At 30.5% G+C, this 27635-nt stretch overlaps 2 protein-coding genes across 2 annotated transcripts; one reads left to right on the forward strand and one right to left on the reverse strand.

Annotated features, from left to right (window-relative positions):
* Nucleotides 1–2659: 2659 nt before the first annotated feature.
* On the reverse strand, nt 2660–23546 carry LOC115876911 (programmed cell death protein 4). Its single transcript, XM_030892960.1, has 7 exons — nt 23219–23546; nt 17248–17585; nt 11941–12163; nt 10208–10490; nt 7717–7997; nt 5073–5290; nt 2660–3288 (listed from the first exon to the last, which is right to left on the reverse strand). Exons 2-7 carry the CDS (start codon nt 17448–17450, stop codon nt 3147–3149), a joined length of 1350 nt encoding a protein of 449 aa, XP_030748820.1. The 5' UTR covers nt 17451–17585; nt 23219–23546; the 3' UTR covers nt 2660–3146.
* Nucleotides 23547–24761: 1215 nt separating this feature from the next.
* On the forward strand, nt 24762–27476 carry LOC115876918 (leucine-rich repeat-containing protein 57). The gene is made up of 2 exons (XM_030892969.1): nt 24762–24892; nt 24944–27476. Exon 2 carries the CDS (start codon nt 24960–24962, stop codon nt 25674–25676), a length of 717 nt encoding a protein of 238 aa, XP_030748829.1. The 5' UTR covers nt 24762–24892; nt 24944–24959; the 3' UTR covers nt 25677–27476.
* The last annotated feature ends 159 nt before the right edge of the window (nt 27477–27635 follow it).

Here is a 27635-nt window from a genome sequence, read left to right on the forward strand (position 1 = left end):
ATTTATTATTTCAGTTTTAGAACTCCGAAGTCACAAGTGCAAATAAACTTTCTGATTAATGCTCCTATGATACAATATGTAAGACATGCTCGCCAAGAACCGCTAGATATTATTGGTTTGTATAGATTTCTGTATTGACATTTTATTAATGTAACTGATTTAGTTGAAGTATTATTAATCCAATGAATAATATGAATTTGCGATAATTAAAAGAACATAATCTTCTAACGAAGTATAGTCTATCCAATGAAGGAAGATACAGGGTGCTACCGAATTGTATTTCGGGAAAAGTAAAAACTTTTCTCTTATTACTTAAAACTTACATCGATATTTGGATGAAAACTGGTATCTGGGAGTTTTTTTTTCATGTTAAATTTGATTTCGATGTCAATACTAATAACTCCTACTTTTAGGGGGCACCACCTATATACTTATTATCTAGTCTATTGGTAAAAATCGCCAATCGAATTAAAATAATCAATACATATCATCGTTGAATTAAACTAAAATATAACGAAAACTTTACTAAGGGGCATTCTTTACATAAAAAATGGAGGAAATCTATATTTTTTTCTCAGTTTATACAGGTACGGGCAAAAAGTTATTACTCTTCAAGCCAGTTAAAAATATATAGGTGCCCCCCTACAAGTGGGAGTCGTATTGACATCGAAATACAATTTATCTTGTCAAAAAAACACCCGCATGCCAATTTTCGTCCAAATATCAACATTAGTTCACAAATTATTTGGGAAAAATCTAAATAAAATGAAAATTCTACACCCTGTATCTCCGAAACATTAAAACGGCATAAAAAATGAATATTTAATTTATAAACTAAATTATAGTTTTTCTGTTACAGTATCTATTGGCGGAGCTATAAGTTTATTCATTGGCTGTAGCTTTTTAACTGCAGCTCAAGTATTCCACTATTTTGTATTGAAGCCATTGAATGGTTATATTATGAGGAAACAGAATTTAAAATGTAAGAAGAATGTCTTAACATAAAGATATTTCTTAGGGGGTGTCCATTAATTACGTTAATTACGACGCCTCTATGCGGAAATACATTTCTAGTCATATACCGGGTGCGTCTCAAAAGTGACTCACCAATATAACTTTTTTATTTTTTCATATAAAAGAACGAGATTTGGTATGTTAGTATATGACATAAATTCGGATTGATTGACGTATTCAATTATTTTCGGTCGCTTCCTGTTTCACCGGAAATGACTACAATTTTTGATTTTTAAATGGGCACCCTCGGTATTTTTTTGCTTTATTCGATAGAAAATGACACTCTGAATCGAATGACATATAATACGTCAACTTTTGACATATTCGCTCAAAATCAAATTGTATTTTAAATTTCAATCTAGAGTGCCATGGCTGTGTTATAAACACTAATTTTTAATGAAGAAGCCTTGGAAAAATAGATTTGATCGTCTAATGTTTTTAGTGTCTTGTCCTGGCCGGTTAAAAGATGTCCAAATCCTAGTTTTAATCATATCTTAAGTTTTCAAATGGAACGAGGGTGGCTCATTAGCATATTTGGAAAAAGCATTTTTTACGAATAATTTGATTCCACACACTTGGTATTTTGAGTCAAATTGTCGTTATGAACCGCATGTTACAATTTCAAATAAACCATTTGCGAAAATGTCAAAAGTTGACATATGATATGTGACACATTCTATGCAGAGTGTCATTTTCTATTGAATAAAGTAAAAAAAATACCGAGAGCACCATTTAAAAATCAAAAGTAGTAGTCATTTCCGGTGAAACCGGAAGTGACCGAAAACAATTGAATATGTCAATCAATCCTAATTTATGTCATATACTAACTTACCAAATCTCGTCTTTTTATATAAAAAAATAAAAAAGTTATAGGGGTCAGCAACTTTTGAGATGCACCCGGTATTATCAAAATAGATTTCTGTCCCTAAATATTATTATATCTCTATATATTTATAACCAGCTTGTTTATGTAATTTATCAAATACTACAAGTATATATTATACTATAATTCTATGGTAATTAGAATAAATAAAACAATAATAATAAATAGATAAATAAATTGATAGAATTTTTAATTAATTTAGTTTATCAAGCCAAAAAAATATGAAGTTTATGAATGACAGCTATCTGTCATTTGGCTTCCAAAGTATTTTCTTATTTCGATTCTTAAATGTAATGTCAAAAATATATTTTCTCGTCCAGATCAAACTGTACACATGTGGAGAAAGACAATATAAAAGCGATACCAATTAAACTTTTAGTGACGTAATCGAGAGCGCGATTTTTAAATTCGTTGTTGCCTAAAAGAAAATGTGTAAAAGTGGGCAACGATGTGCCGGTCGAGCTTAATCACGTGATTAAAAGTTTACTTGGTATGATCTATATATATAGCTCTCATTATTCCTTAGTTTTGTATAATGTATAATTAAGAAAAATATTTAGCGATACCAAACTGTTTGACGATACATCGGGAACAACCCAGTGAGCACTTTATTCCTTTAAAGGAAATGTGTTCTAGGTGATGTGGTTGTTACGTTACTAGGCCCTTCTTTTGCCTGATAAAAATGAATAAAACGTAGATACGTAACTATTCCCTAAATGTGACAAAACTTCGTTCACTGGGAATTTAACTGGGACCAATTTAAAAAAAAATTCTAATAACGCTTTATTTTGATAATATAGAGAAAATGTACAAAAAGTATTAACACATAAATCTAGATTTTGCAAAGTGCTTATTAAATACAAAATGAATAAAACTTATACTCTATGAAATATTTAATTAACATCTTCAAATATATGTTAAGTTCTAATATATGCAATAACCGACCAAATTACTTTTGGTTAGCGAACAAATTACATTATAAAATGATGCAATGACAAAATTTAATAATCTCTTTTCTAATTTTAACTATGGAAATATTATTCATTTACTTTATTAGTACTATTTCTAAAGAAAAATATCTACCAAAAGATTGTTAAGAAAAGCATAATTTATTAAGGAATATAATAAGCTTCTTTAAAAAATAGCATACAATAATTATTAATAGTTGTAGATATTACTTGTTCACATATCCAAGAATAATTTGCTCAATTTATTATCAAATGAAATGGGCTTGGAAACTTTCGAGAAACTAGTATTCGTGGGCCTTGTTTAGTTTATCCCTTGAAACAAAATGATCACCCTCGGAAACGAAACGTTTGCGTCCTCGAGACGGGAATCTCTTAATAATGTTATCAGTCAAAAATCCTTCATTGCGACACAAGTCAATGAAACTGAAACCAGAAATAAATGATAATACATTACTGTAAGACGGATTATTTGAGACATCATATACTGTGCTGGCAACTCTTACTTTTGGGTCGGTATTTACATGTGTGGAAGAAAATCGCATAGGGATCTTATTAAGTCGGAATGAGAGAAATACGACGGTGTGCTGTTGCGGCGTTGTCACATTTCTCCGGTACACCTTTCCCTATCAAGTAAAGTAAAATCGCGATCGCAAACCGCTTATTTTTAAAAGACATTTTTTTGCAAAAAGATAACTAGATAAAATCATTAGATATGTTTGTGAGCATCTGAAATGGAATTATAAGGATATCGTTAGGGTGTCCTTTTTTATAACTAGAAAACGTCAGTTATCGCGATATTTTAAAAACAGAACTTTTTAACACATAACAGGCGATAACTCAAGAACCACTTTAGATATGGAAACCTTTTTTTTATTTCGAAGTTCGGATCTTTTAGAAGATGTTTAAATAGCAAAAATTCGATAGGCTTGTTTTTTTCAATTCAAAAATGTTTGAAAAACTCATCCATTTACTTTTAGTGCATAGCAATTTTCAGCAATTGTGGAACTTTTTTATTTATAAAGTTTTTCACATACTGTCTCCGAAGAAAATATAGCAGAAATATTAAAAAAGTTTTTGAAAAAAAACTACAATCAATTGATTCTAATGGGTTTCGAGATATCGATTTTTGAATTTAGAGTTCTAATAGCGAGACCACTGTCGAACACCAACTAAATTCCATTTATTTTTACCAAAACTGCAAGTGTTTCTAACTTGCACTTAAAAATGTACAAGCTATAGGAAAAATTAAGACTCGTTAATAAATAAACAAATAAAGTATCACGAGACGTAATTAAATCGTGAAGCTGAACGCATGATTTACACCCTTTCCTTGAATTTTAAGTACTGATTGGGTAGACCGCGGCCGAATCTGCTACAACCCCTTCCATGCCTCTTAGCAATGTGCACAGTTTCCCTGTTTATTTCACACGTTTGGCAACGTTTTTACTGTTCCCTCATTGTTCAGTACATTATAAACGCCAAGTTCTTCTTATTGTACTCTTCTAACATACGGAAATCTCGACCCAAAACTAACCTTTGCCAGCCCTTAGTATAGAGTGTATCAGAAATAAGTGCAAGTATTTTAACTGATAGAACCCCAGAAAAAAAATGGAAACTTCCTATTTTTCTTGAAATTTTTCGGAAAACTTTGAAAAACTTAGTTGTGCCACCGTCCATTCTCTGGAAATTGGTTTATGTTGCATGTAGGGAATGCAATGTTGCCACCTCCTACATTACTCACATTCTGCATATTTATTAGTAATAGGATAACTCAAGCGAAAATTCGACATGATCTACATATTATAGAAAATGCTAGTGCTTATTTGTGTCGTCTCTACTGAAGTAACGACCTGCTCTAGAAAGTTGCTTTTTTTACTAAAAGATGGCTAATTGGCTCTTCTAAAAACTGTCGTCGCCGAATTTTTTATTTATTTAAAAAAAAAAGTATTTTTTTTCTGATGTCGTGGCGAATGCGCCAGGCTTCAACTAGTAAATATTATTTATAATTGTGTGTTTTGAAACCCCAACGGTTGTGTAGCCAGCGGTTGTCAATGTTTGCATTATTTTTCAAATTTTCAAAGTTAAATATCTCGGCTATTTTCAATTTATTTTAAAAATGGTAAATAGAAAAGATGTTTCTTTTGATCTACTAACCCTTAAAATATATGCACTTATTTTGAGAGACGCTGTCTAGTTTCTAAACTTACCGATCCAAAATTACATAGGCCAAAGGAACATCCATAGAAATATCAGACAGATCATCAAAAACGCGGAAGAAACCACGTTCGAGTTGGTCTCTAGTAATGAGTACTCGAGAATCAAAAGCTTTAAGCAAGTTACAGATGGCCTTTTCAGTATCTTGACTGTTTGCCTCCAAAGCCATTACAATGGCTTCGTAAACCAGTTCATGATGGAAATGCGGTACCTAGAAAGAAAAATAAGCGCTTTTATTATCAGACGCTGATTGTGCGCGTTCATGTCGACGCCGTAAAATAATTTTAGCTGTAAATTGCAAATGAGTGTTTATATCGCCGCAAAGTTTCCACCGTTGCTGCGCGTTGTAACGCGTCGCGCCGCTCCTACTTTCGAATTACTTGAATTTGGAGCGGCATCGCTGCTACTGTTCCGACTTTTTATGTCAAAGATGAAGTATAAGGCACAAAACATCCCCCTTTAGAACTTTTTCTTTAATGACCATAAACGAGAATAAAAGAATAACCGTGCGTACAAACAGTAGAGGCGCCACCGGTCATCAAATGGTGTAAAAATTGCGAAAATTTAATCATCTAATTTTGACACAAGCGGTCGCGCTTAATTTTTTTTATTTTAATTCAATTTTCAATGTTTTCAAACTATGTTGTTAGATTTCGTTGTATTTTTTGAATGAATGTTTTCTTAGTACAAAGCTGCATTATATTAATTTAAATTATATTACATACATATTTAAAATTAACATATTAAGACATATATGTATGTCAGTTGCCGTCTAAAATGTCGCCTGATAACAAAAAGTTAGTTATTGTCTAAGATAAATATAGATCAGAGAAATCAGAGTTAAAATATTAAAATTCACAAGTTATTATTAGTAATTAGACAATTCTATTATGTTTTATATTATTTCAAAAGCAAAAACATAATGATACAGCGTAATTTTGATATGCAGGTTCACAAAAAAAAGTGCTGTTACACTTTTCAGTTTTCGTTTTCAGCCGCAGAAGTTTCAATGATTTTAGTGTCGTCGGATATTTTTATTTGCGAAAAAGAAATATTGAGTTTGGATTGCAAAACTAAAAGTGGCAGTTTTAATGCAATGTAAGTAAGCGTTTATCCATTTTATATTTTACTTTTTTCATATGTAGCTCCTAGAATAAAAAACTTGGGAATTTTGTTTAAGTGCAAACCTAAAGTATGTACTAGGATGTATTTCAAGAAAATATTTTATCTTCTCTAGAGTGGCTCAAAAAAGTGTGAGTGGATTGGGATGATTTTTTTTTAAATGGCAAAAATGCAATAATAAACACCCTGTATATTATTGCATTTTTGGCTTCTTTTCAGATCACTTTACATAATCCTAAGATATAAGTAAATATATTTCGATAGTTTCAGAGATATTAATAAATAAATCAAAAATATATATTTTTCAGCATTTCTGAAAAAAATTATTAAAATACAAGAACTTTCCTGAAATCAAAACTGTATTAGGCATTTACTTTAGACAGTGTGTATTTACTTTGCTGTAAATATGGTAATTGTAAATCATACTGGATGTTAAAAATTCTACGTCAAACTTTCTAAAATTTAAAATATTTTTTCTTTGTTTTTTTTTTAAATGGAACACTCTGTATATTATTTCTTTAATTGATGGAGAATTAAAAAATGGACAATTTTTGTATTTACAGTATTTCAAAATTTTTAACGGTTTGGCAGATATTCTCGGTTTTATATTTCATATGGCCTAACCTAACCTAACCATTAAAAATTTTGTAATACTTTAAATATCAAAAATGTTTGTTTTTTAACTCTCCATCTAATAAAAAGATAATATACAGGATGTTCCATGTAAAAAAAACGAAGAAAAATTATTTTATATTTTAGAAAATTTGGCGTAGAATTTTGAACTCACTGTATGATTTAAAATTACGATATTTAGAGCAAAGTAAGTATAGACCATCAAAAGTAAATACCAATTATAGTTTTCATTTCAAGACAGCTCTTGTATTGGTAATAATTTTTTTTAAGAGGTCTAAAAAATTTTTTTTTTATTTATTTATTAATATCTCTGAAATTAACGAAATATATTTACTCATATCTTAGGATTATGCAAAGTGATCTGAAACGAAGCCAAAAATGCAGCAATATACAGGGTGTTCCATTTAAAAAAAATCATCCCGATCCACTCACACTTTTATAAGCCACCCTATAGAAGTTAAAATATTTTCCTGAAATACATCCTCGTGCATACTTTATGTTTACACTTAACAAAATTCTCAAGTTTTTTATTCTAGGAGCTAAAGATTGACGCACTATTGCCGGACCCTGTATAATGAAATGTTATAATTCGTTTTATTTAAAAAATGTTAGAAAACAAGCCTTACATACCTAATTGTTATGTAATATATTACATTTAAATGTAATATATTACTTTATAATTAACAAAAATGTAGAACTTTTTCTGTATATATTAAAAATATATACAGGCATTAATTGAAAATTTTAGTATGCGAACAAATACGAGAGGCGCTTTATATTTACTTTCATTTCTTAACATGACAGATGAAGTTCAAAAGGGGGATGTTTTGTGGTATAAGGTTGGAACTTATCTAAGTGGATAATTAAAAAATTATCACTAACCTCGAGCACAGTCAGGCAACGCGAAGCTTCCTCTACATCGCCCGACGATACAAATTCTTGAAGCAGCAGCGACATCTGCCTGGTGAGCGCCTGAACTGGTCGAAGCGGACCGCCCACGCCCCACACGTTGTCCAATCGCACCAGACCGTGCTTCATGGAGAGGAGAGTGTCGGCCCGAATTAAGGCTTCTTGGAAGATATTATCGTCGCTTTTCTCCTTAGTAGAGACAATAAAACGTGGAGGGATGCAGTCGTCGGCTATAGCTCGAGCGATAAAGTTGCCTGCAATAGGGATATTGGTTTTATTAAAGCTACGTTCAGAACCTCCAAATTAGTGATTACAATTGAAGGGTCCAGGGAAAAACTTGATAAGCGCCAATTTCTTAGATTTAGGATTTTATAATAATATAGTAGGTCTAACTGGTCCCTACAAAATGTATAAACTCTGCAGGGCAATTTATGATATATCTATGATATATGCCTAGTAAAAATATAGAATATACGGCAAGGACCTGTTAACTACCAGCCGTCCAGTGCTCTCGCTGTAAAATCAGTGAAATGGCGCTTATCGTGTTTTTCCCCTGGACCCTTATACTTTATTCTTAAAGGTTTAAAATCATTGCCATGTCTAAAAAAATACAATTAATAGAATATCCTAGCAACAGCTTGCAGTATACAGTTGTATGCATAGAGAAAACCTAATAATCCAGTTATAAAACAATAAACGTTTAATTTCCAACCAATTTCTCTTCACGGATGATAAATCCAAGGCCTAAATGACATTACTAGCAAATTTTGAAATATAATTAGTGGCAAAATTGAAAAGGTTGTTAATAAGTCCATTATTCCTAATTTTAAAGCAAAAAAACGGTACAAAAAAATATGTACACATTGTAGCAAGAAGTGTATTCATGCATTAATATGATAAAGAGATAACAATATTTGTTGGGAACAATAAACTCAATATTTCGTTAAAAATTTAACGTAAAAATTATGTATTAAACTTTGTGTTATGATAATGTATTAGTTTTATACAGGGTATCCCAGACTGAACGTGCATTAGAAGTTTCTAGAGAATAACACTATCTAGATCGCAGATTTAGCACTTACTGATTTAAAATAGTTTCAATATGGCGGCACTAAAATGCAAAATTCATAAAATTTTATGAATTTTTATATCAAACACTCTATACCTAACATTAACCGTTTTTGAAAAAAAAGATTAAACGTTTTTGGAAGAAAAAAAACTGCCTGTCAAAAAAAATTGTATAGTCTAAACGTAAAATTTGGTGATTACCACAACCACTGTGACATAAAGAGAAAACATGTGGCTATCTATCCCAAACATTAAATTGTTTGAATGCCATATAATATTGGCCGTAGCTGTCATGGAATTGAGAGATTAAAAAATTATCATAAATATTTTTTTTTTCAAATGGAAACCCACTTTTCTTATTTCACTAGTGAAAAGGTTTTTCAATTTCGTTACTTTTTGATTATAAATGTTCCTATACCTAAAATAAATCGTTTTTAAGTCATTTAAGATTTTAAGCGTATATTTTTCTGGTTTTTAACCAGTACTACCAGTAGCCTATGACTTTAATCGTCAAGCGGTGTAAAACTCTATCTGGTCATGTCAAATTGCAATTAGATATCACTAAAATATGAGATATCTTTTTACAAATACACTTTATAAAGTTTTAGCAGCAGTATTTATAATATACAAAATTCAAATTATTAGTTTTTGACAGAAGGAAATGAAATAAACCGTCTGATGGTTTGACACTTAATGTCAAAGGAAGCTCGATAAAATCAAGAAAAATTAATCTTAAATAACTTAAAACGATTTATTTTAGGTATAGGAACATGTATAACCAAAAAATAACGAATTGAAAAATCTTTTCACTGGTATTCACTGGTCACAAATAAAAAAGTGGGTTTCCATTTGAAAAAAAAAGGATTTATGATAATTTTTTAATCTCTCAATTCCATGCCAGCTACGACCAAATTATATAACATTCAAACAATTTAATTTTTGAAATAGATAGCCATATGCCTTCTCTTTATGACACAGTGGCTATTTTAATCAGTAAATTTGACGTTTAGGCTATACAAATTTTTTTGTCAGGCAGTTTTTTCCTCCAAAAATTTTAAATATTTTCTTTAACGGTTAATGTTGCGTTTTAAATCTTAGTGATAATATTTAATAGTTGAAGTGAAGTATAATAAATAATTTAATCAGTATGTTAGCAAGCCGCCATCGATGCGCGACGGTAGCAATTTTTCGTTACTAAACATGCATCATCTCAACTGATATTATACAATATGATCGAAAAAAAACGGTGTAAGCGATGGCTATTAAATGAAGATAGCTGTCATTTCAAACGTAAAATTATAAAGGGAATGTCATTGATATTCATTTCCAAGCCAACTGGACGCCGTTTTTTTTTCAATCAGACGGTACTACATAGAAACAATTAATTTTAACTTACCTAGAACTACAGGAGCATCAGGTATATCTAAAATTAAATCGTTCAAATTAGCGAGTAAATTCTCAAAGGCCTTAATGATATCCGACTCGGTAATTACATATCCGTAGAGATCAGAAATAACTACTGATGTCAGTTCTCTATGGGATGGTTTGTGGTCCATTGCCGTTTCGATAGCTTGCTGAACAAACACATCCCTACGATTGAGAGGAACAATTTCCTCTACAGATTGGGCCACCTCTTGAATGTCATTACTTTCAAAGTATTCCAATATGATTAGTTCACACTATAAAATTAAATTAAAATGACGTTTAAAACTGATAAAATTAACACTAAAAAGAATTTTGACAGACAACACAGAAAAAAAAGTACAGGTACACAAAAAAAACAATCTCTGTTGAACTAAAATGACAAAACATAATTTTACTAACATATACAGGGTGTTCCTTAATGAGATCCTAATATTTAAGGGCGGGATTCTTGGACCTTGTCTGTTTTATTTATTTCAACCAGTGCCGTCCTACGGGTTTTACATTGAATATTTTTAAAGAAAAAAGTGGTATACCAGTGACTTCTCTTAAAATAAAAAAATCTCCATTCATTTCTAAACATTTTTTATCTCTTGATTTTTTTTCGTCCGACGTATAGTTTTTGCTTAAAAATATTAAAGTCAGTTTACTTCATGGTCAAATTGCTGAAAATATGATGCGGTGACAGTTGTGTGAAAATCATTTCTGCGTCGGCTGGAAAGAATTAAAAAATAAAACAATTTTTTTTTTGTATATCAAAGTAATCATTTTAATGCATGGAAGACATGTATCAAATATACCATCAGAGATATTTTGAAAAAAATTAGAAAATTTTACCACCCTGTATCTAAAAAGTTCAGATGTTTAGGACATATATCCATATGACATTTCTTTCTTAGAATAGGCCCAAGAATCACCTCCTTAAATATTATCATGTCATTAAGGAACACCCTGTATATTATATCTTTTGCTAGACAGGCTACACTGTGTAGCAAATTATATACAATATAATCGAGAAAAAAAAACGGCGTCAACGATGGCGTCGAAATAATGATTCCTGTCATTTTATATGTAAATTAACATGGAGAATACCATCGATCGTCGTTTCTAAGCCTTCACTGCACGACGTTTTTTTTCGATCTTACGGTATTATCTGGCATAGGTAAGGTATAGTCTAGTTACTGTACTTTATCTTATATACACAGTCGGCAAAGACTAACTTGGAGTGCCAATTTTCGTGTGTTGGAAGAGTACAATCAATGTGCTCAGTACAATAAACTGTACTGAACAAAGAATGTATGTACAAAAAGTAAGTACATTCCCAAACGCATGAAATAAAGAGTCAGGGTGCATCCACACTATCCTAGAAACGGCGTATCGGCGTAACGACCTTGAATAGATTTCCAGTAATTCTATTGGCTGAAATTTTTGACAGATTAATTTGACAGATAAAATTTCTGACAGATGAATTTTTCAGCCAACAGAATTACTGGAAATCTATTCAAGGTCGTTACGCCGATACGCCGTTTCTAGAATAGTGTGGATGCACCCTCAGATTATGTGCTTATGTAATAAACACTTCCTATTTTTTTCCGACTTACAAGATCGTCATAGTGATTCATACACATAGTGAAATGTCTCTTGTCGACTGTGCATGGAAAAAATGTATTTAAGTAAATATAACGGAAAGTTAGGATAGACGTTTACCTTTTTCTTTAACTCCTCATTTGAAACCTCAGGTACAACAACTTTTAACTCAATATCCCCATTATTCAGATTCTCAGAATCAAAGTTGGGATCATTAACGTCTTCGTAGTCTTCGAGCAACTCAGAACCATATTTGCCCCAAACGCCTTTGCCGCCAGCGCCGCCTTTTTTCGGTAACCCACGTCCGTATCCATTACGGGAGCGACGACTGTTTTTCCAAGACCTAAAGCAAGGTACAATAAACTTAAATCCAGTATTCCTTACTTGTGAAACATTATTTTCATATTACATTTTTAGTCTGGGAGCGATCACGACGCTACACATTGTAACTATTTCTGAAGTCTCTTTCTCAGATTGATTATAACCCCCTCTAATTTTAAGTCCAAGAAGCAAGAATAATGGCAGGAAATAGAAGTGTTAGCGCACTACAGAAAATTATTAAGAGTAAGAACATCTCTAGAAGTTTAAAAATCAGAATGTACCAAACGATACGACCAATAGTGCTGTATGCATGTGAATCGTGGACGTTCAATGCAACGGAAAGTTCGAGGCTGGAGATTTGGGAAAGAAAAATACTGAGGAAGATTTTTGGAGGAAAGAAGATGGACAACATATGGAGCAGAAGAACATATGAAAAATTAAAGCAACTATATCGGGCACCGAGTATAACGGGAGTAGCAAGAGCACAAAGACAGATGGCTGGGACACATTGAAAGAATGTCTGAAGCAAGAGTTCCTAGTATAATAATGAAACGTGAAATAGGTGGAAAGAGAAGGTGGGGTTAGACCGAGAACCACATGGAAAAAGGATGTTGAAGAGGACTTGAGAAGGATAAGAGAGGATGCGTGGGGAAGAAAGGCGAAAGACAGAAACAAATGGACATCGATAACCAATCAAGCCATCAGGCTTTTAGGCTTTTAGAGCTATTATTAAGTCCTAACATAATATTTCTCCAGATTTATACGCTTTGCAGAAAACTAATATAAAATAAATATGAATACAAAATAATCAGAGAAAGTAACTAACTGAAAAAAGGGGTTTCAAGTTTCAAGATGGTGGCCATGGCGGCCATGGCGGGTCGGTCAAGTTTGCCCAAGTTGTACTAGAAGAAACTCAAAAATAGATATACCGATATACCACTATTTTGCACAATTTTGAACACCATAAATGATATTTTGCACACTTACCTAAGAGAAACCAGAGCCGTTTTTTAAGGCGGCCGCACATTTCCTACTATCGGATCCGACTATCTGAAACGATTTTGAATCGGACGACTACCGCACACTGTCGACAAAATATTTCCGTTTTATATTTTTTATAACTAATTAATAATAAAAGAAGCCTGCACTGAGCAACTCACGCATCAAAACTGATAAAAATAATCGTATGTTTGCCGTACAATATACAAAAACAATGCATAGAACACCTTCCGGCTGTCGGATCAGATTTGTTGTCGGTCCGACCAGTACGACGCACGATCAAGCATCCGACTCGGACGTCCGCCCCGATAACGGATCGTAAGTGTGCGATATAGTTAAATAACCTATAGTTTATTTGAGCGTCAGATAATCGGATCCGATAATCGTTTCAGACAATCGTATCGAATAGTAGGAAATGTGCGAGCGACTTAAAGGCGGTCAGCTCAAATAAACTATAGGTTATTTAACTATATGGCATACTTACGATCCGATATCGGATCGGACGTCCGAGTCGGATGCTTGGCGGTCGCCTTTAAACGGGGGGCAAACTTGACCGCTCCCCCTTGTGTTACGAAATTGATTTATTTCTATGTACAGGGTGATTCAAACTTCCCGCTCTTGGCTTATAACAGGAAAAGGAAAACTGCAAATACAAATTTCGAAGACAGGATTTGAATGACAGTGTATAAGGTATATTTTTTCGTATTTAAACATTTTTCAACTTTTTTCGAAATGGTGGAAATGACGTCAAAAAAAATATTTTTTTCACAAAGTCGTCATTTTTCTTTCATATTCTAAAAGAACATATTTTTTTAAACAACTTTCATTAAAAAAGTTTTTCTCTATCTTTATTTGGTTACAAGCTCACAACTCACCCCGTGATATGAATTAAGTCGGCCAAGTAACAAATGAGCGTTTTAAGCTGATTAAACCAAATAATATTTTGTCATTAGTATCTTTTTTTGGTAAATTAACATTATTAACAATAAATCCGAAGTTATTAAGTAAGAGTAAGTTGAGATTTATTTAAAAATTTCATCTTTAGAGTCTCATATAAATTTTTTTTTAATGAAAGTTGTTTAAAAAAAGCCGGTCCTAATAGCCTACCATACCTATTGGTATGGTCGGCTAAAAAAAAGTTCTTTCAGAATATGAAAAAAAAAATGATCAAAAATATTTTTTTGACGTCATTTCCACCATTTTGAAAAAAGTTGAAAAATGTTTAAATACGAAAAAACATACCTTACACACTGCCATTCAAATCCTGTCTCCGAAATTATATTATTATTCTTCGAAATTATATAAATTATAAATAAACCAAGGGCGGGAAGTTTGAATCACCCTGTACATCGATTCGGCTAATTATGCACAATTTTTCACACCTATTTTTAAGTCTTGCACACCCTCCTGACGAAAGTTATAAAGGGTTGAAAATTTGAAATTTCCCCATCTGTGACTAAATTGAATTTTGTTTATATCAAACAAATCGGATAATTTGCACACCTGTTTTTGAATTTTGCACTCCATCCTGATTAAAGTTATGAGGGTTTAAAAATTTGCAATTACCCCCCATCAGCTACGAAGTTGGAATTTTGTTTATATCAAACGAACCGGCTAATTTTGCACAATTTTGCACACTCTCTTGACAAAAGTTATAAGGGTTTGAATAAATATTTGAAATGTGTCCCATTGTGTATGAAGTGTCCCATTTAAAAAAACCTAAAAACATAACGGTCAAGTTTGCCCCCGTTTAAAAAACGGCTCTGGTTTCTCTTAGGTAAGTGTGCAAAATATGATGTATGGTGTGCAAAATAGTGGTATATCTATTTTTGAATTTCCTCTAGTACGGGGGGTAAACTTGACCGACCTGGCCATGGCGTCGGTCGCTTCGTATAAATCGACGTATAAATATCGAAGTAGTGTTGACCCTTTCATGATTTTTTATTCAGTAGCTAATGATACTAGCGATGGGAACTATCGAATGAATTAGACTATCGAATGGTTAATGAATGAATGATTTCAACTATCGAATGGTTTTATTCGAATAAAATCATTCATTCATTTGTAAGCCTAATGTGCCAAGCAGTGTAAAGCATATGTGACAACCTCGCCGTGCGACTAAATGGTTATCGTTGAGCCACGACTATCGAATGCTTTTGATAAATGAAATTTAGTATTCGTTTGATTTTTGTATGCGTCAGTGCATTATTAGTTCCTCCAAATTTTTATAACTTCGCCGTATAAATACTGTGCTATTTTTGCGTTTATTAAAATAGTAAATATACTAAAATAGTAGTTATTTTTTAATTTTATTTATTGACGATTGTGTGCATATGCAGCTGGTCAAAATTTTTCCGAAAATTTGTGAGGTTTTCCGTAGTACGATCTTTCAATTATTTAATTTTATATGGTATATGGTCTATTTTTTAATGGGAAATTTTGAGAAGTAGCAATTTTTAAGAGAGATGAGATGAACTTACAATTAATTTTAAAAATACATATTTGTATTTTAGATGTTTTAATAATATGAATTAGTTGAACTTAATAATCATATTTAAGTAATGTGGTTAAGTAAATGGTTATCGAACTCAAACTATGGGGTGAGAAAATTAAAATGAAAGTTTTACACGTGCCAATTTAAAAAAAAAGTTAACGATGATTTTGTTTATGCTAATTTTCTTACATGTAGTTTTTTGCGAAGAAATATTTCATTTATTTTTTAAAGTAAATGCCAGTAAAAGTAAATATAATTTTTAAATAGTAATATAAAGCACCTAATATAAATAATTTTGATTTCTGATTTTTTATTTATATTTTCCTTTCATTACACTGCATGGTTAGAAAATTAATAAACGTTTATATTTCATGATTTTAAAATTTGTTGTTAATATAACAAATTAGTTCTGTAATTATTATTATTTAATAAACCAACGTTGCCACACACAAAAAATTTAGAGACTATATTATTTTTAAATTGGATCTAATATAAATAATTTTTGACATCTAATTTGTTGTTTATATTTTGCTACTACTTAAAAAAAATATTTATATTAAATGATTTTAAATTATGTTGTTAATAGGTATAACAAATTATTACTGTTATTATTATTTATTAAACCAGTCTTTGCTTAAAAACATTAAAAATCATTTTCCTCTACATCCAAAATAACAAGTATTATTGCAGTGTAACAACAGAATATTAATAAAAAAAATGCAGAATATATAAACATACTATCCCTAACTAACTAAAGCCAAACAATAATATTCTTTGCTAATATCAACTAATACCAAAATATGGCAACAGCGCCCTTCATAATGTATTTTCTGTGTAAATACTAGCACCTCAATAAAAAAAATAATGTGTCGTTATCTATATCTGACTCGGCAAAAAATCAAAGATGCCGGCTTCTTTCATAGCATTGCCACCGACCGCTGTCGGGTTTCTCGGAAAGAAACCTACGTCGCCGGGCGACAACTAAAATTCAGTTAATATTTTATTATATTCGATCCTGACGAATAAATGAATTTCATAAATGAATGAATTTTATAAATGAATGGTTTTTGCTGCCGAATTACTAGAATACAATATTTCAAGGCAGATGACGGATCTATTCGATAATTTTTATTCGAATAGTTTTCAACAAATGTTTTCTTACTAACTATCGAATTATTCGAATGAATTGCAACTATCGAATGTTTCGATAGTATTCATTCGATAGTTCCCACTACTAAATGATACTTCAATAAAATAGAATATTGAAAAAAAGTTTTATTTTCTCCTTGTATTATTTGATGAGATATATTTTGATATTTGAAATTTGGTGCACGGTACGGTACAGGTTGAATCACAGAAAAGATACAGCACACTTGAATTAAGGCAACAGCAAGATAAACAAACTACTTTTGTTTGTGAGTTATGTTGTTCTATTGAGCATATTAATAATCAATATCTCCTCCCTTACCAAATGTTACAGTAACTAATTGGACTGATTTAAAAGTTATTATAAAAACGATAAAGCTAATAAGTAAATTGATTTTATAGTTAGCAGATTAATATTTAATTAAAAATAATTTTTATCAAACTCAAGGTACTAAGTGGACATTTACCTAGGCTTATGAATGAAATTTCCCACATTTATGGCTCCTTCTTTGCTATTTTGACGGTGAACCTTCTTAGGCTTACGTCTAGTTGCCACCTCAATGCTACCAGTACTTCTAGCAGTTGAAGTCGATATTTCATTATCTATAGCCTTTTCAATAGCCACTGCTTCTTCAACAAGATCAATAATATCACCTCTATCCTTAGCCATCTTATCTTATCTTATCCTTAAGGACTAATCACAATAATAAAAAAGTAGTGATTTATAAAAACTTGAGTAATTGCCAAACTTCGAAGCTCAGAGAGACCTCTTAGTATAGGCTTCAGTTTTTCGTTCAATAACCACCTAAAATTATTAACAACAGTAAACAAATGCTCTAGTAGTATTCATAAACAGGGTGGCCCAGCATTCCGATAAAGCTCGTTATCATGTATGTAGTCATGAGGCACATAATTTTGTTCTAAGGTTGTGCACCCCCAATGTATAGAACCATGTGTTGCCACTGAGTGCTATAGGCTTGGTGCATTTCAACCGATTTTTAAAATTTACGTCAGCAGCGCTCGATACGGCAGAAATCAGAACTGCCCGATTAACTTTATTTCACGCCGCCCCGGTTATCGTTCATGTTGATCGCATTGAAATAATATTGAAATCGGGACTATGTCATAATATTTAAGTCTTTTAGTTCTTACTAGTGCAGTTATTTGCTGTCCTCCATTCGCGAACTTTAAGTTCCAGTGCTTTACGCCCTGGGCTACTTGAGAACGGTTCTGAAAGGAGCTGTGCGCAATAGTCTGGTGCCTTCATATGGCGCGGAACAGTTCTGAACTTTATGACTCAATTGAATGGAGTGAGAGTATCGCGTTCGAGGTTTATAATCATCTGCTGATGATGCTAACATGGTTAGCGAAACGCGCGTCCAGTTTAAAAGTAAAAGGGTTTTGGTGTATTGTGGTGATTTAGTGTTTTATTTTGCTTATTACAATTATGCAACTGGAAAAAATCAATAAAAACGGAAAATTAAGATTTCAGATATAAAAATAATTTAACACACAAAACATGAAATTGAAAAAAATTAAGTTCATTTATGCCATAAAATTCAGTGTTTTTCATTTAAAATAGTGGAGTATATAGGGTGGTAACAATTTCGATGCTCAACATTGGCATCTCAGAAACTACAAGAGATACGAATTCGGTTAAATGGGACACAAGTTGCCTAATTAGAAGTTTGACAAACGCCTAGGAAGAAAACCCCGGTATCTTGATTAGTTTCGGATTTATGTCAAAAAAATTAAAATAATGCGTTTATTTTAAATGAGAATATCTTCAGAACTATTGTATCTATTGCAACGTAAGTTGGCAGTTTTATATTTTTGACCCCGGCCATTTAAATGCCGTTTCCAGAAAATTTCCAAGCCTTCTAGATTTCGCACAACAACAGTCAAGTTTTTGTTTTCTTATGGCCGCCATTTTGAATTTTTATACTATTAGATAGAGCAAAAAATAATCTATACGGTGATATCTAATTTTTATTCATTATTATGTAAATTTACAAAAAAAATATATATTTTTTAAAAATTCGCTCAAAAGATCAAGTCTGCCTTGGAAATCTAATTGACACTTTATATGACAGCAAGTTAATTTTGGTTTACTCTATTAAATATCAAATCTGGACACAAAAAATTATAGTAGATAGTGTAAAGTGTATTAACAGTCAACAATATGTGCACAAGTGAGGAAATACGAGATATGTATGATGTTTACTTAAAAAATAATAGAAATTCCGATATGGCGTGCGCAAGATATACCGTATGATCGAAAAAAAACGGCGTCCAGTTGGCTGGGAAATGAACATCAATGACATTTCCCATATAAATTTACATATAAAATGACAGCGATTTTCATTCCATAGCCATCGCTGACGCCGTTTTTTCTCGATCATACGGTAGAACATTGTATCCTGAAAGGACACAGCCTCATCGTACTATTTTCGCAAAGATTTCAAGAAATTTAGCAGTTGCTGGTAGCTTAAAAAAACAAGAGGGCACTATTTTAAAAAAGCTTATGATATTAATGTTCCATCAAGATACCGGGGTTTTCTTCATAGGTGTTTGTCAAACTTCTAATTACGCAACTTTTGTCCCATTTAACCGATTTCGTATCTATTGTACTTTCTGAGATGCCAATGTTGAGCATCGAAATTGTCACCACCCTGTATACATCAAGTTTAGACTCGCCCTGTGTATAATATAACAGAGTGCATTTTAATTCATTAGTTTGAAAAAATTATAAAATAATTTCAATTAAAAATATGTATAAGTAATTTAGTATTTTATATTTTTTTTAATAATTACGTAGAAAATTTTTAAATAATATTACTATACAAATTATTATTTATTTTTTATATGTATACAGGGTGTTCCTTAATGACATGCCAATATTTAAGGAGGTGATTCTTGGGCGTATTTTAAGAAAAAAAAATATTATATGAATATATGTATGTCCTAAACAAACTTTTCAGATACAGGGTTGTAAAATTTTCTATTTTTTTTTCAAAATATCTCTGATGGTATATTTGATACACATGTCTTCCATACATCAAAAATGCTTATTTTGATATACAAAAAAAAATTGTTTTATTTCTTAATTTCCCGGGAATTTTCTCCAAAAATATTCAATGTAAAACCCATGTGGACGGCACTGGTTGAAATAAATAAAATTCTTTGTACGCCAAAAAAATATATTTTGATGCATAGGAGGACGTGTATCAAGTTTCATAAAGATATCTGTAATAAAATCAATAGTTATTATGAAAAAAAAAATTTTAGAAAAACTTACCACTGTATCTCAAAAATTAAGATGTTTAGGACATACATTCATATGAGGTTTTTCTCCTAGAATAGGTCCAAGAATCACCTCCTTAAATATTAGCATATCATTAAGGAACACCCTGTATACATATAAAAAATAAATAATAATTTGTATAGTATTTAAAAATTTTCTATGTAATTATTAAAAAATATAAAATACTAAATTATTTATATTTTTAATTGAAAATATTTTATAATTGTTTCAAACTAATCAATTAAAATACACTCTGTTATATTATACAGGACGAGTCTAAACTTGATGCCACAAACAAGCTGAAATTAGCATGTCATTAAGCAACACCCTGTATTATTATATTTATTTAGGTATGTAGAAAATGTTATCCAAGAATGATCATATTACAAAAACTAGGTATTTACCATAGACAAACAAATAAAAAGAGACTGGCAAATTAAATGGCAAAGAGAGGGACAACGTTCCCGTAGCGCAACTCAGAACGCAAAATTTCGTTCTATTTATGCTGATCTGCGCATTGCGTCTATTGGGCTCACTATCTCATTCTAATATAACAAGAGAGAAAGAAGCAGCCATATAAAACGTAATTTCTAAATAGAAATTAGAACAATCGCCTTTCGTTTTCGTCATCATGACAACCAAGATGACGACATCATGACAATTCGTCATGTTTGTTAATTTTTCTTTTGGTGATTTACCTTTTTTTCTAAACTCTCCATTTTATTGACTTAAGAATATGGATAGGGAACAAATTCCTTTGTTCCATATAGGTATTTATATTTTGTTACTTATAATTTTCGGTTATACTATTTGTTATTTTATTTGCTGCAGGAGCCAGTATCATCTATTTTTTATATGTATTGGTGCCCCCTTTCTCTGATAGATATGTTAAAGACACCCGGTAAAATAAAAATAAGTAGTTATATTTATCATCTTATTAAGAAAAAAGTAGAAGTAGTAGTCTCCAAAATATTTCGAACCTCTCATAACAAATTAATACAATTAATTTTTTTATTTTTTTTGGGTAGGTAGTTTATAGCTGGTTTATAGTAACCAGAAACTTTATTAATATACCTATTTTACTTTTGTTTTAGGATTAAAACTGGACTTGAAAATGGTTCAGGATCATGATTCTCGTAAAGTCTTCTTTGCTTGGATATTCACTTTGTTATGGCAATTAGGTAGTTTTTTCGAAAATGAGATTTTTAATGCCCTTTAAAAAAATTGGCCGATCGTTTCCTGCAACAGTTAGTTCTTTTGCATTTAAAATTGGTAGGTGGTTGGAATAAACACTGTTATTTTTTGTTATTATATTATAAAAAGTTTATTTATTTTTATGTATAAATAAATATGTTTATAAAACAGTACAATTTTTGCTTTTTTTATAATTTCCCTTATAATAGTATTCTTTCGTTCTGAAAGAAGCTGCAAATTTTCACTTACACTGTAAACCACGTTCCCTTTACGTGGTACAGGGAATATAAATCAGTTTAAGTGAAAATTTTCAGTTTCAGAATGAAAGAATACTACTAATAATGCTAATTTAAATTTTCCGCCTGCCAGAATGAGCGATAATGTCTTACGATACGTTTTATACCTATCTCTTTCTTTTTCATATAAAGCACACATAATAAAGAAAGATAGCAATAAAGACGTACAGCTGGTTCCAAAAAAAATGAATACAACTCTTTACACATTTTTCTCGAATATTTGGGCAGTGTATATTTGTGTCAAGTATTTTGACATGTTAAGGTTATTGTGACATTGTATAAAACAACTTTGCTGTTGACAAAGTGGCAAATAAATTTTTCAGAACGTCAACATGACATGAATAGAGAAATGGGGGACTGGTATCATAGAATATACTGCCCGAAATAATAAAAATATGTTTTAAATCGTATTCAATTTTATTGGAACCAGCTGTACGTGCTGCCATGGTCCTGCTAATTGGTTTCAAAATTGTTATTCTGAGTTGCGCTACGGGAACGCGGTCCCACTCTTTACCATGAGATTTGTCAGTCTCTTTTTATTTGTTTGTCTATGGTATTTACCTTAGCATAATGACATTACCGCATTGTCAGAATGGAAAGTAATGGCAAATCCACTGCGCTAAACAATATATTGCATTTTATTTAAAAATATACAACTTTAATTTAAAGACTTGAATCGCCTTGTAAACATATTGAAAAAATATTTTTGTAATGTTTACAATTGCCCCTATACCTATTTTAGTATTGTACAAAAAAAATATAATTAAAATCTCAAATCAGAAACCTGACAGAGCTTTTTCAGAATACTGGGCCACCCTGTATACTGATCAACACAAAATATTTTTTTTATATAAAGTAGGTAAATAAAATGTTTGGCAATTGATATATTGCTTCTTATCAATATTAATATGTATATATTTGTTCCCAAATATAATACATAACAATATAATAAATAAAATAATGAAGTAAATATTAAATAACATGAAGTATTAAGAAGACACTATAAATAAATATTATTTAATTAAAGATAATTACAATTGCAATTTATTTTTAACGTCCAATTACATTAACATTGTCATCAAAAATAAATACAAGTATGAATAGGTATTATAAAAATGTAATTAAAAATAAAGCTCTCGTTTGGATTTATAGGTTAAAAACAATTTTGTTGTTGAAATTATAAAAATGGGAAACGCGTGCGCTACAATCGTTTATAAATAAAATTTTAAAGTGAAGGCTAAAATTGAAAGGCGTAATAACTTAACCGGCACGTACTTATTTGCCACTTCTTGCCGTTATTTATACTATTTTATTATTAGATAAAATGTGGTTTTCATACCATAAGCTATTTTACACTCACAATAAAAATATTTTTGTCAGAAGTAGATACGTGATCGCCAACATGTCCAGAAAATGTTGAAAACAATATAATACTCATATTAAACTGGCGATATTCTAGTAGAATATGTTATTCTACATTATTACTGTTAAGAATTAGATTCAATTATGGTATACTCTAGCCTTTTAGGCGACATTTCTAGAATTTCATAACAAAAATGTAAACAAAAACATACGGGATTTGTTTTCAACCTTCCTAGAATCGATTACTAAGAAATAAGATAATTTGAGTTTATCATTACTCACTTGCTAAAACACACTAATCAATTAGAAATATAAAACATATAATTAATGAATTAAAGACTGAATTTTATACTGCAAAAAGCCCATGCACCATATCGCCATCCGCCATAAACGAAAACAACACGTATATTTTCTTGTATCGTATTCTTCTGTTTTGCAACACGTGTAAGGTTTTTAACCTTTTTTTAGGTCGCGAGAACGAAAAAGATAGATATACTCGAACGACTCGAACGTTTGATCCGATCCCAACGATTTTTTTATACAGAAGTTCCTGAATGTGAAATTCAGCTTCTCACTATCTCACTTTCTCTATTATAAAACGGCTGAAAGAAGAATATGTGATACGTGTGGCTAGTTTAGGCATAAATACATAATCCTGGCCATAAATTCTGGCGAATCCTGGACATAAATTGGTTAAATTCGGCAAAAGTAAAATTAGGTATCTTAAAATTTTAGGAGTTAATGAGTGACACGACGTGTATTTGTGAGCCACGTGTTTATCAAAAATATTGATATTTTAATACAAATTTTATAAAAGCGAATCCAATTATTTATTAATTTTTTATTTCACGCGTATGAAACTAATTTTTAGACGTAAAAACTATACTTTACGCGTATAATCCTTTTTTACGCGTATAAAACTACTTATTACACGTAAAAAACTATTTTTAGGCTTATAAAACTTTCTTTTGCGTATAAAACTACTTATTACACGTAAAAAAAAATTTACGCTTATAAACCTTTTTTTCCGCGTATAAAACTATCTGTTAGACGTAAAAAACTATTTTTTATGCGGAAGAACTATTTGTTACACGTTAAATACTATTTGTTACACGTAAAAAACTATTTGTTACACAAAAAATATATTTTTAAACGTAAAATAGTGCACACACAATTTTTTTATAATTTTTATAAATAATTTTAATTTCTCTCTTTAATTTAAGTTCTTTTTAATTACATCAATTATATCCCCTATTTTTTTTGTGAATTGATAATTCTTTAAATAAATAAATAATTTATGCCTTACATGTTTCATCAAAATTACCTTTTTTATTTATAGGATTGTTTTTCTATCGTAATAACAATATGTAGTTAATTAAATAAAATAAATAAATGTCTTTGTTCCCAAATAAAAATAGATCTATTATAACAAAAGAAAATATTACAAAATAAAAAAAATAACACGTTGATTGACGTTGATAAGAAAAACTTAAAAACACCTATAACCAAAAAATTTAAGCAAAATAGTAAATTACTTCTAAATGGGAAGGACCGACCGAAATTTAGAACTTGAAATAAGCTGTGCTCTTCCATTTAACTCCTTAAAGTAGTTTTTATGTAGATTTGAACAAGAAAAGACGTAGTTTTTGCAGAAAAACTATACGTAGCTAATCAGGTAAATTACATCTTAATTAACTACTTCCGAACCCTGCGTAAGACCTAAACTCCCATCCCTTGCTCCCATCATATATAAATTTACTCCTTTATCTATGAGTAGATAGGAGTACTAACGACATGAGTCAAAACAGCGACGTCAACATTTTCTTCTGTGGTTGTAAATTAGCAAAATAAAAAAATAAAAATTAAAACATGAAGATCTACTAACAGCCAAGGATATTGTTTGTATCAAACATTTCGTAGATTTCTAAATTACATTAATTTAAAGATTATGAAAAAGCAGGTAGTACGTATGTGATCTTTACGCCGTTTAAATTTGAATATTTCTAGGTAATCTTATTTAACAATGGGTAATTCTGGACTAAAACAACACATAGAAACAGCACAGAAAACTGGTGTTTTGAAAGTCTCTCAAGGGAAATTAAACGAGTTTCCACCAGCATTCCGACAACTTGAAAATTCCTTAAGGACGCTAGACATATCTGATAATAAATTTGTTGTCCTACCTAATGAAATTAGCAGGTTTATGCAATTACGACACTTAAACTTAAGTAAAAACAAATTAGCTAAAATTCCAGACTGTATAGGAGCGCTGACAAAATTGGAAACATTTAACGCTAGCTATAATAACTTATCAGCAATACCAAGAACTTTTACAAATTTAATTCATTTAAAACAAGTACTTTTAAGTAATAACCATCTTAAAGAGTTTCCACTTATGTTTTGTGGACTAAAACATTTGGATTTGTTGGATTTATCTCAGAATGAAATAGCGTCTGTTCCAAGCGAGGTAGCCTCATTAAATGTGACCGAATTGAACTTGAATCAAAACCAAATCTCTTACCTTTCATCTGAGATTGCTACATGTCCAAGACTTAAAACTTTAAGATTGGAAGAGAATTGTTTACATATTACCTCTATTCATCCTAAACTATTGAGCGATAGTAAAATTTGTAATCTAGCCTTGGAAGGAAATTTATTTGAATCTAAGCAACTGGCTAATGTTGACGGATATGATGCTTACATGGAAAGATTTACAGCAGTAAAAAAGAAACTATTTTAATATGAGAATGTTTTTATGTTTTTATTCTTCTGTATCACACATGGATTCACACTACAGATTAAATAATTTTCCTCAAAATATTCTCAGTGCACAAACTTAATCTATTTTTCTATATATATCTTTAGCTTTTTAAATTTATATAAATATCATTCTAACTTTTCTACATTTTTATAAGATATGGAACAATGTATATTCTGCTACCACCACAAAAACTGACAATCAAATAACTGGTACTATTTAAGCTATTTAGCAATATGTAAAGGAATTATACTTACTTTAGGACACAATTATTATAATTATTAAAACGTGTTAGTATAGAGGTAGTAAAAAACTGTTTTGGGTCCAAAGATACCATTTGCACAGATGTTTAGAATTTCCAGTGTATTAATTTTTAATAGTTATTATGTATTCCAAGTGTTAAAAAGCATTTAGCTGTTAATCGTAACTGTATCATATTATATTTTAATGTAGGTATTTATTGTGTATAATAGCTAATTGTACTATAGTATTTGTGAATGTGCTTAAATTATAACCTATTTAGTATAAGAAAACTATTTCAATTTAAGCTAAACTTTACTTAGAATTAAAGACATATGGAGGACATTATAAAACAAGGAAATCTAAAGATAAATAATTAATACCAACATAAATTCTGTAATATTTCATTACATATGTTCTAAAAGTATTCAATACTGGATTTGAGACTAAAATTAAAGTACCCATTTTGGTATTTAAATGCACAACATAATGCCATTCCTTGACTTTAGTTAACTATCCCAATTTATATAGTTTGCGCTGAAGTCTGCTCAATTTTTTAAAATTGTAATTCAGCTGGCAGCATTATAGGAATATCATTGTCTCTTTAATTGATAGGTATAGTCATACCTTTTTTTGTTTTGACATTACATCATGTAGTTCAGAAAAGTTCAGTGTAATCGTGCGATAAAACCAAGCCAATTATTAAAATCTAAATTACTATCAAAATATTTGTTGAATTATTAATCAGTATAAAATTCTAATTTACTTTTGTAAAAACCTGTACTAAGGTTCTACTTAGTAGATATAGGTAAAATTTATAGAATCTTTATATCCAAATATCTATATAAAATTTAGTTGAATTGATAATTTAATCTCAGCGAGAGATAAAATATATGTTCCAACTTTGAATACTTGATAACACAATTATCACTAAATTCCCTGTGAACTATACAGGGCGAGTCTTAAATAAATGTAAATATTTTCAGGGCTCAATAAAAATAGTGGCTCAATAAAAGAAACATATTCTCTCATTACCGTTTTTCAAATAAGTCCAAAATAACCGATTTATTTTACTTTGAAAATTAAAAAAAAATGATTTTTTGTTTAAATTTTAAGAACCAACGGATCTTTTCCGAGTTTTCTTACTTAAATTTAATATACTACCTCAGTTGCAATGAAATTATATTTTTTAACAAAAAACTATAAAATTTTTCAAAAATTGTCTCACGAAAAAGCCTCATAGACCTGTTTTTGGAGTAGAAATATACTACCCTAAAAATATTTGCACTTATTTAAGACTGACCCTGTATATTAAAAATATAGGCTGTTTCTACATATTATAATTAATTATCATGATTAGTTCTATTCTATCAGTAATATTACATCAGTAGTATTTCTATACTCGGTTGAAACGTCTTTGTGATACATTTTTGTTTATTTTTTTTCTTGTTATTTAGTTCTAAATTTGAATTTTTAATGTATTATTGTTTTTCAATTTATATGTACAAGCGCGTTTAAAAAATAATAAAAAAATTAAAGTTATTTTGTTTTAATTTTAGGAATACACCAAATTTAAAGGTAATGTAGTTCTGCAATATTCTGCATACCGGGTAGTGATGGTTGATTTTCCTTACTTTTGATTACTCGTTACTCGAGTACTAAGTTCCACTAGTACTAAGTAATCATTTCAAATATTCGTTA

Source organism: Sitophilus oryzae, unplaced genomic scaffold, assembly GCF_002938485.1.
Source record: "Sitophilus oryzae breed Bouriz unplaced genomic scaffold, Soryzae_2.0 scaffold_1059_pilon_pilon, whole genome shotgun sequence".
Classification (NCBI taxonomy): domain Eukaryota; kingdom Metazoa; phylum Arthropoda; class Insecta; order Coleoptera; family Curculionidae; genus Sitophilus; species Sitophilus oryzae.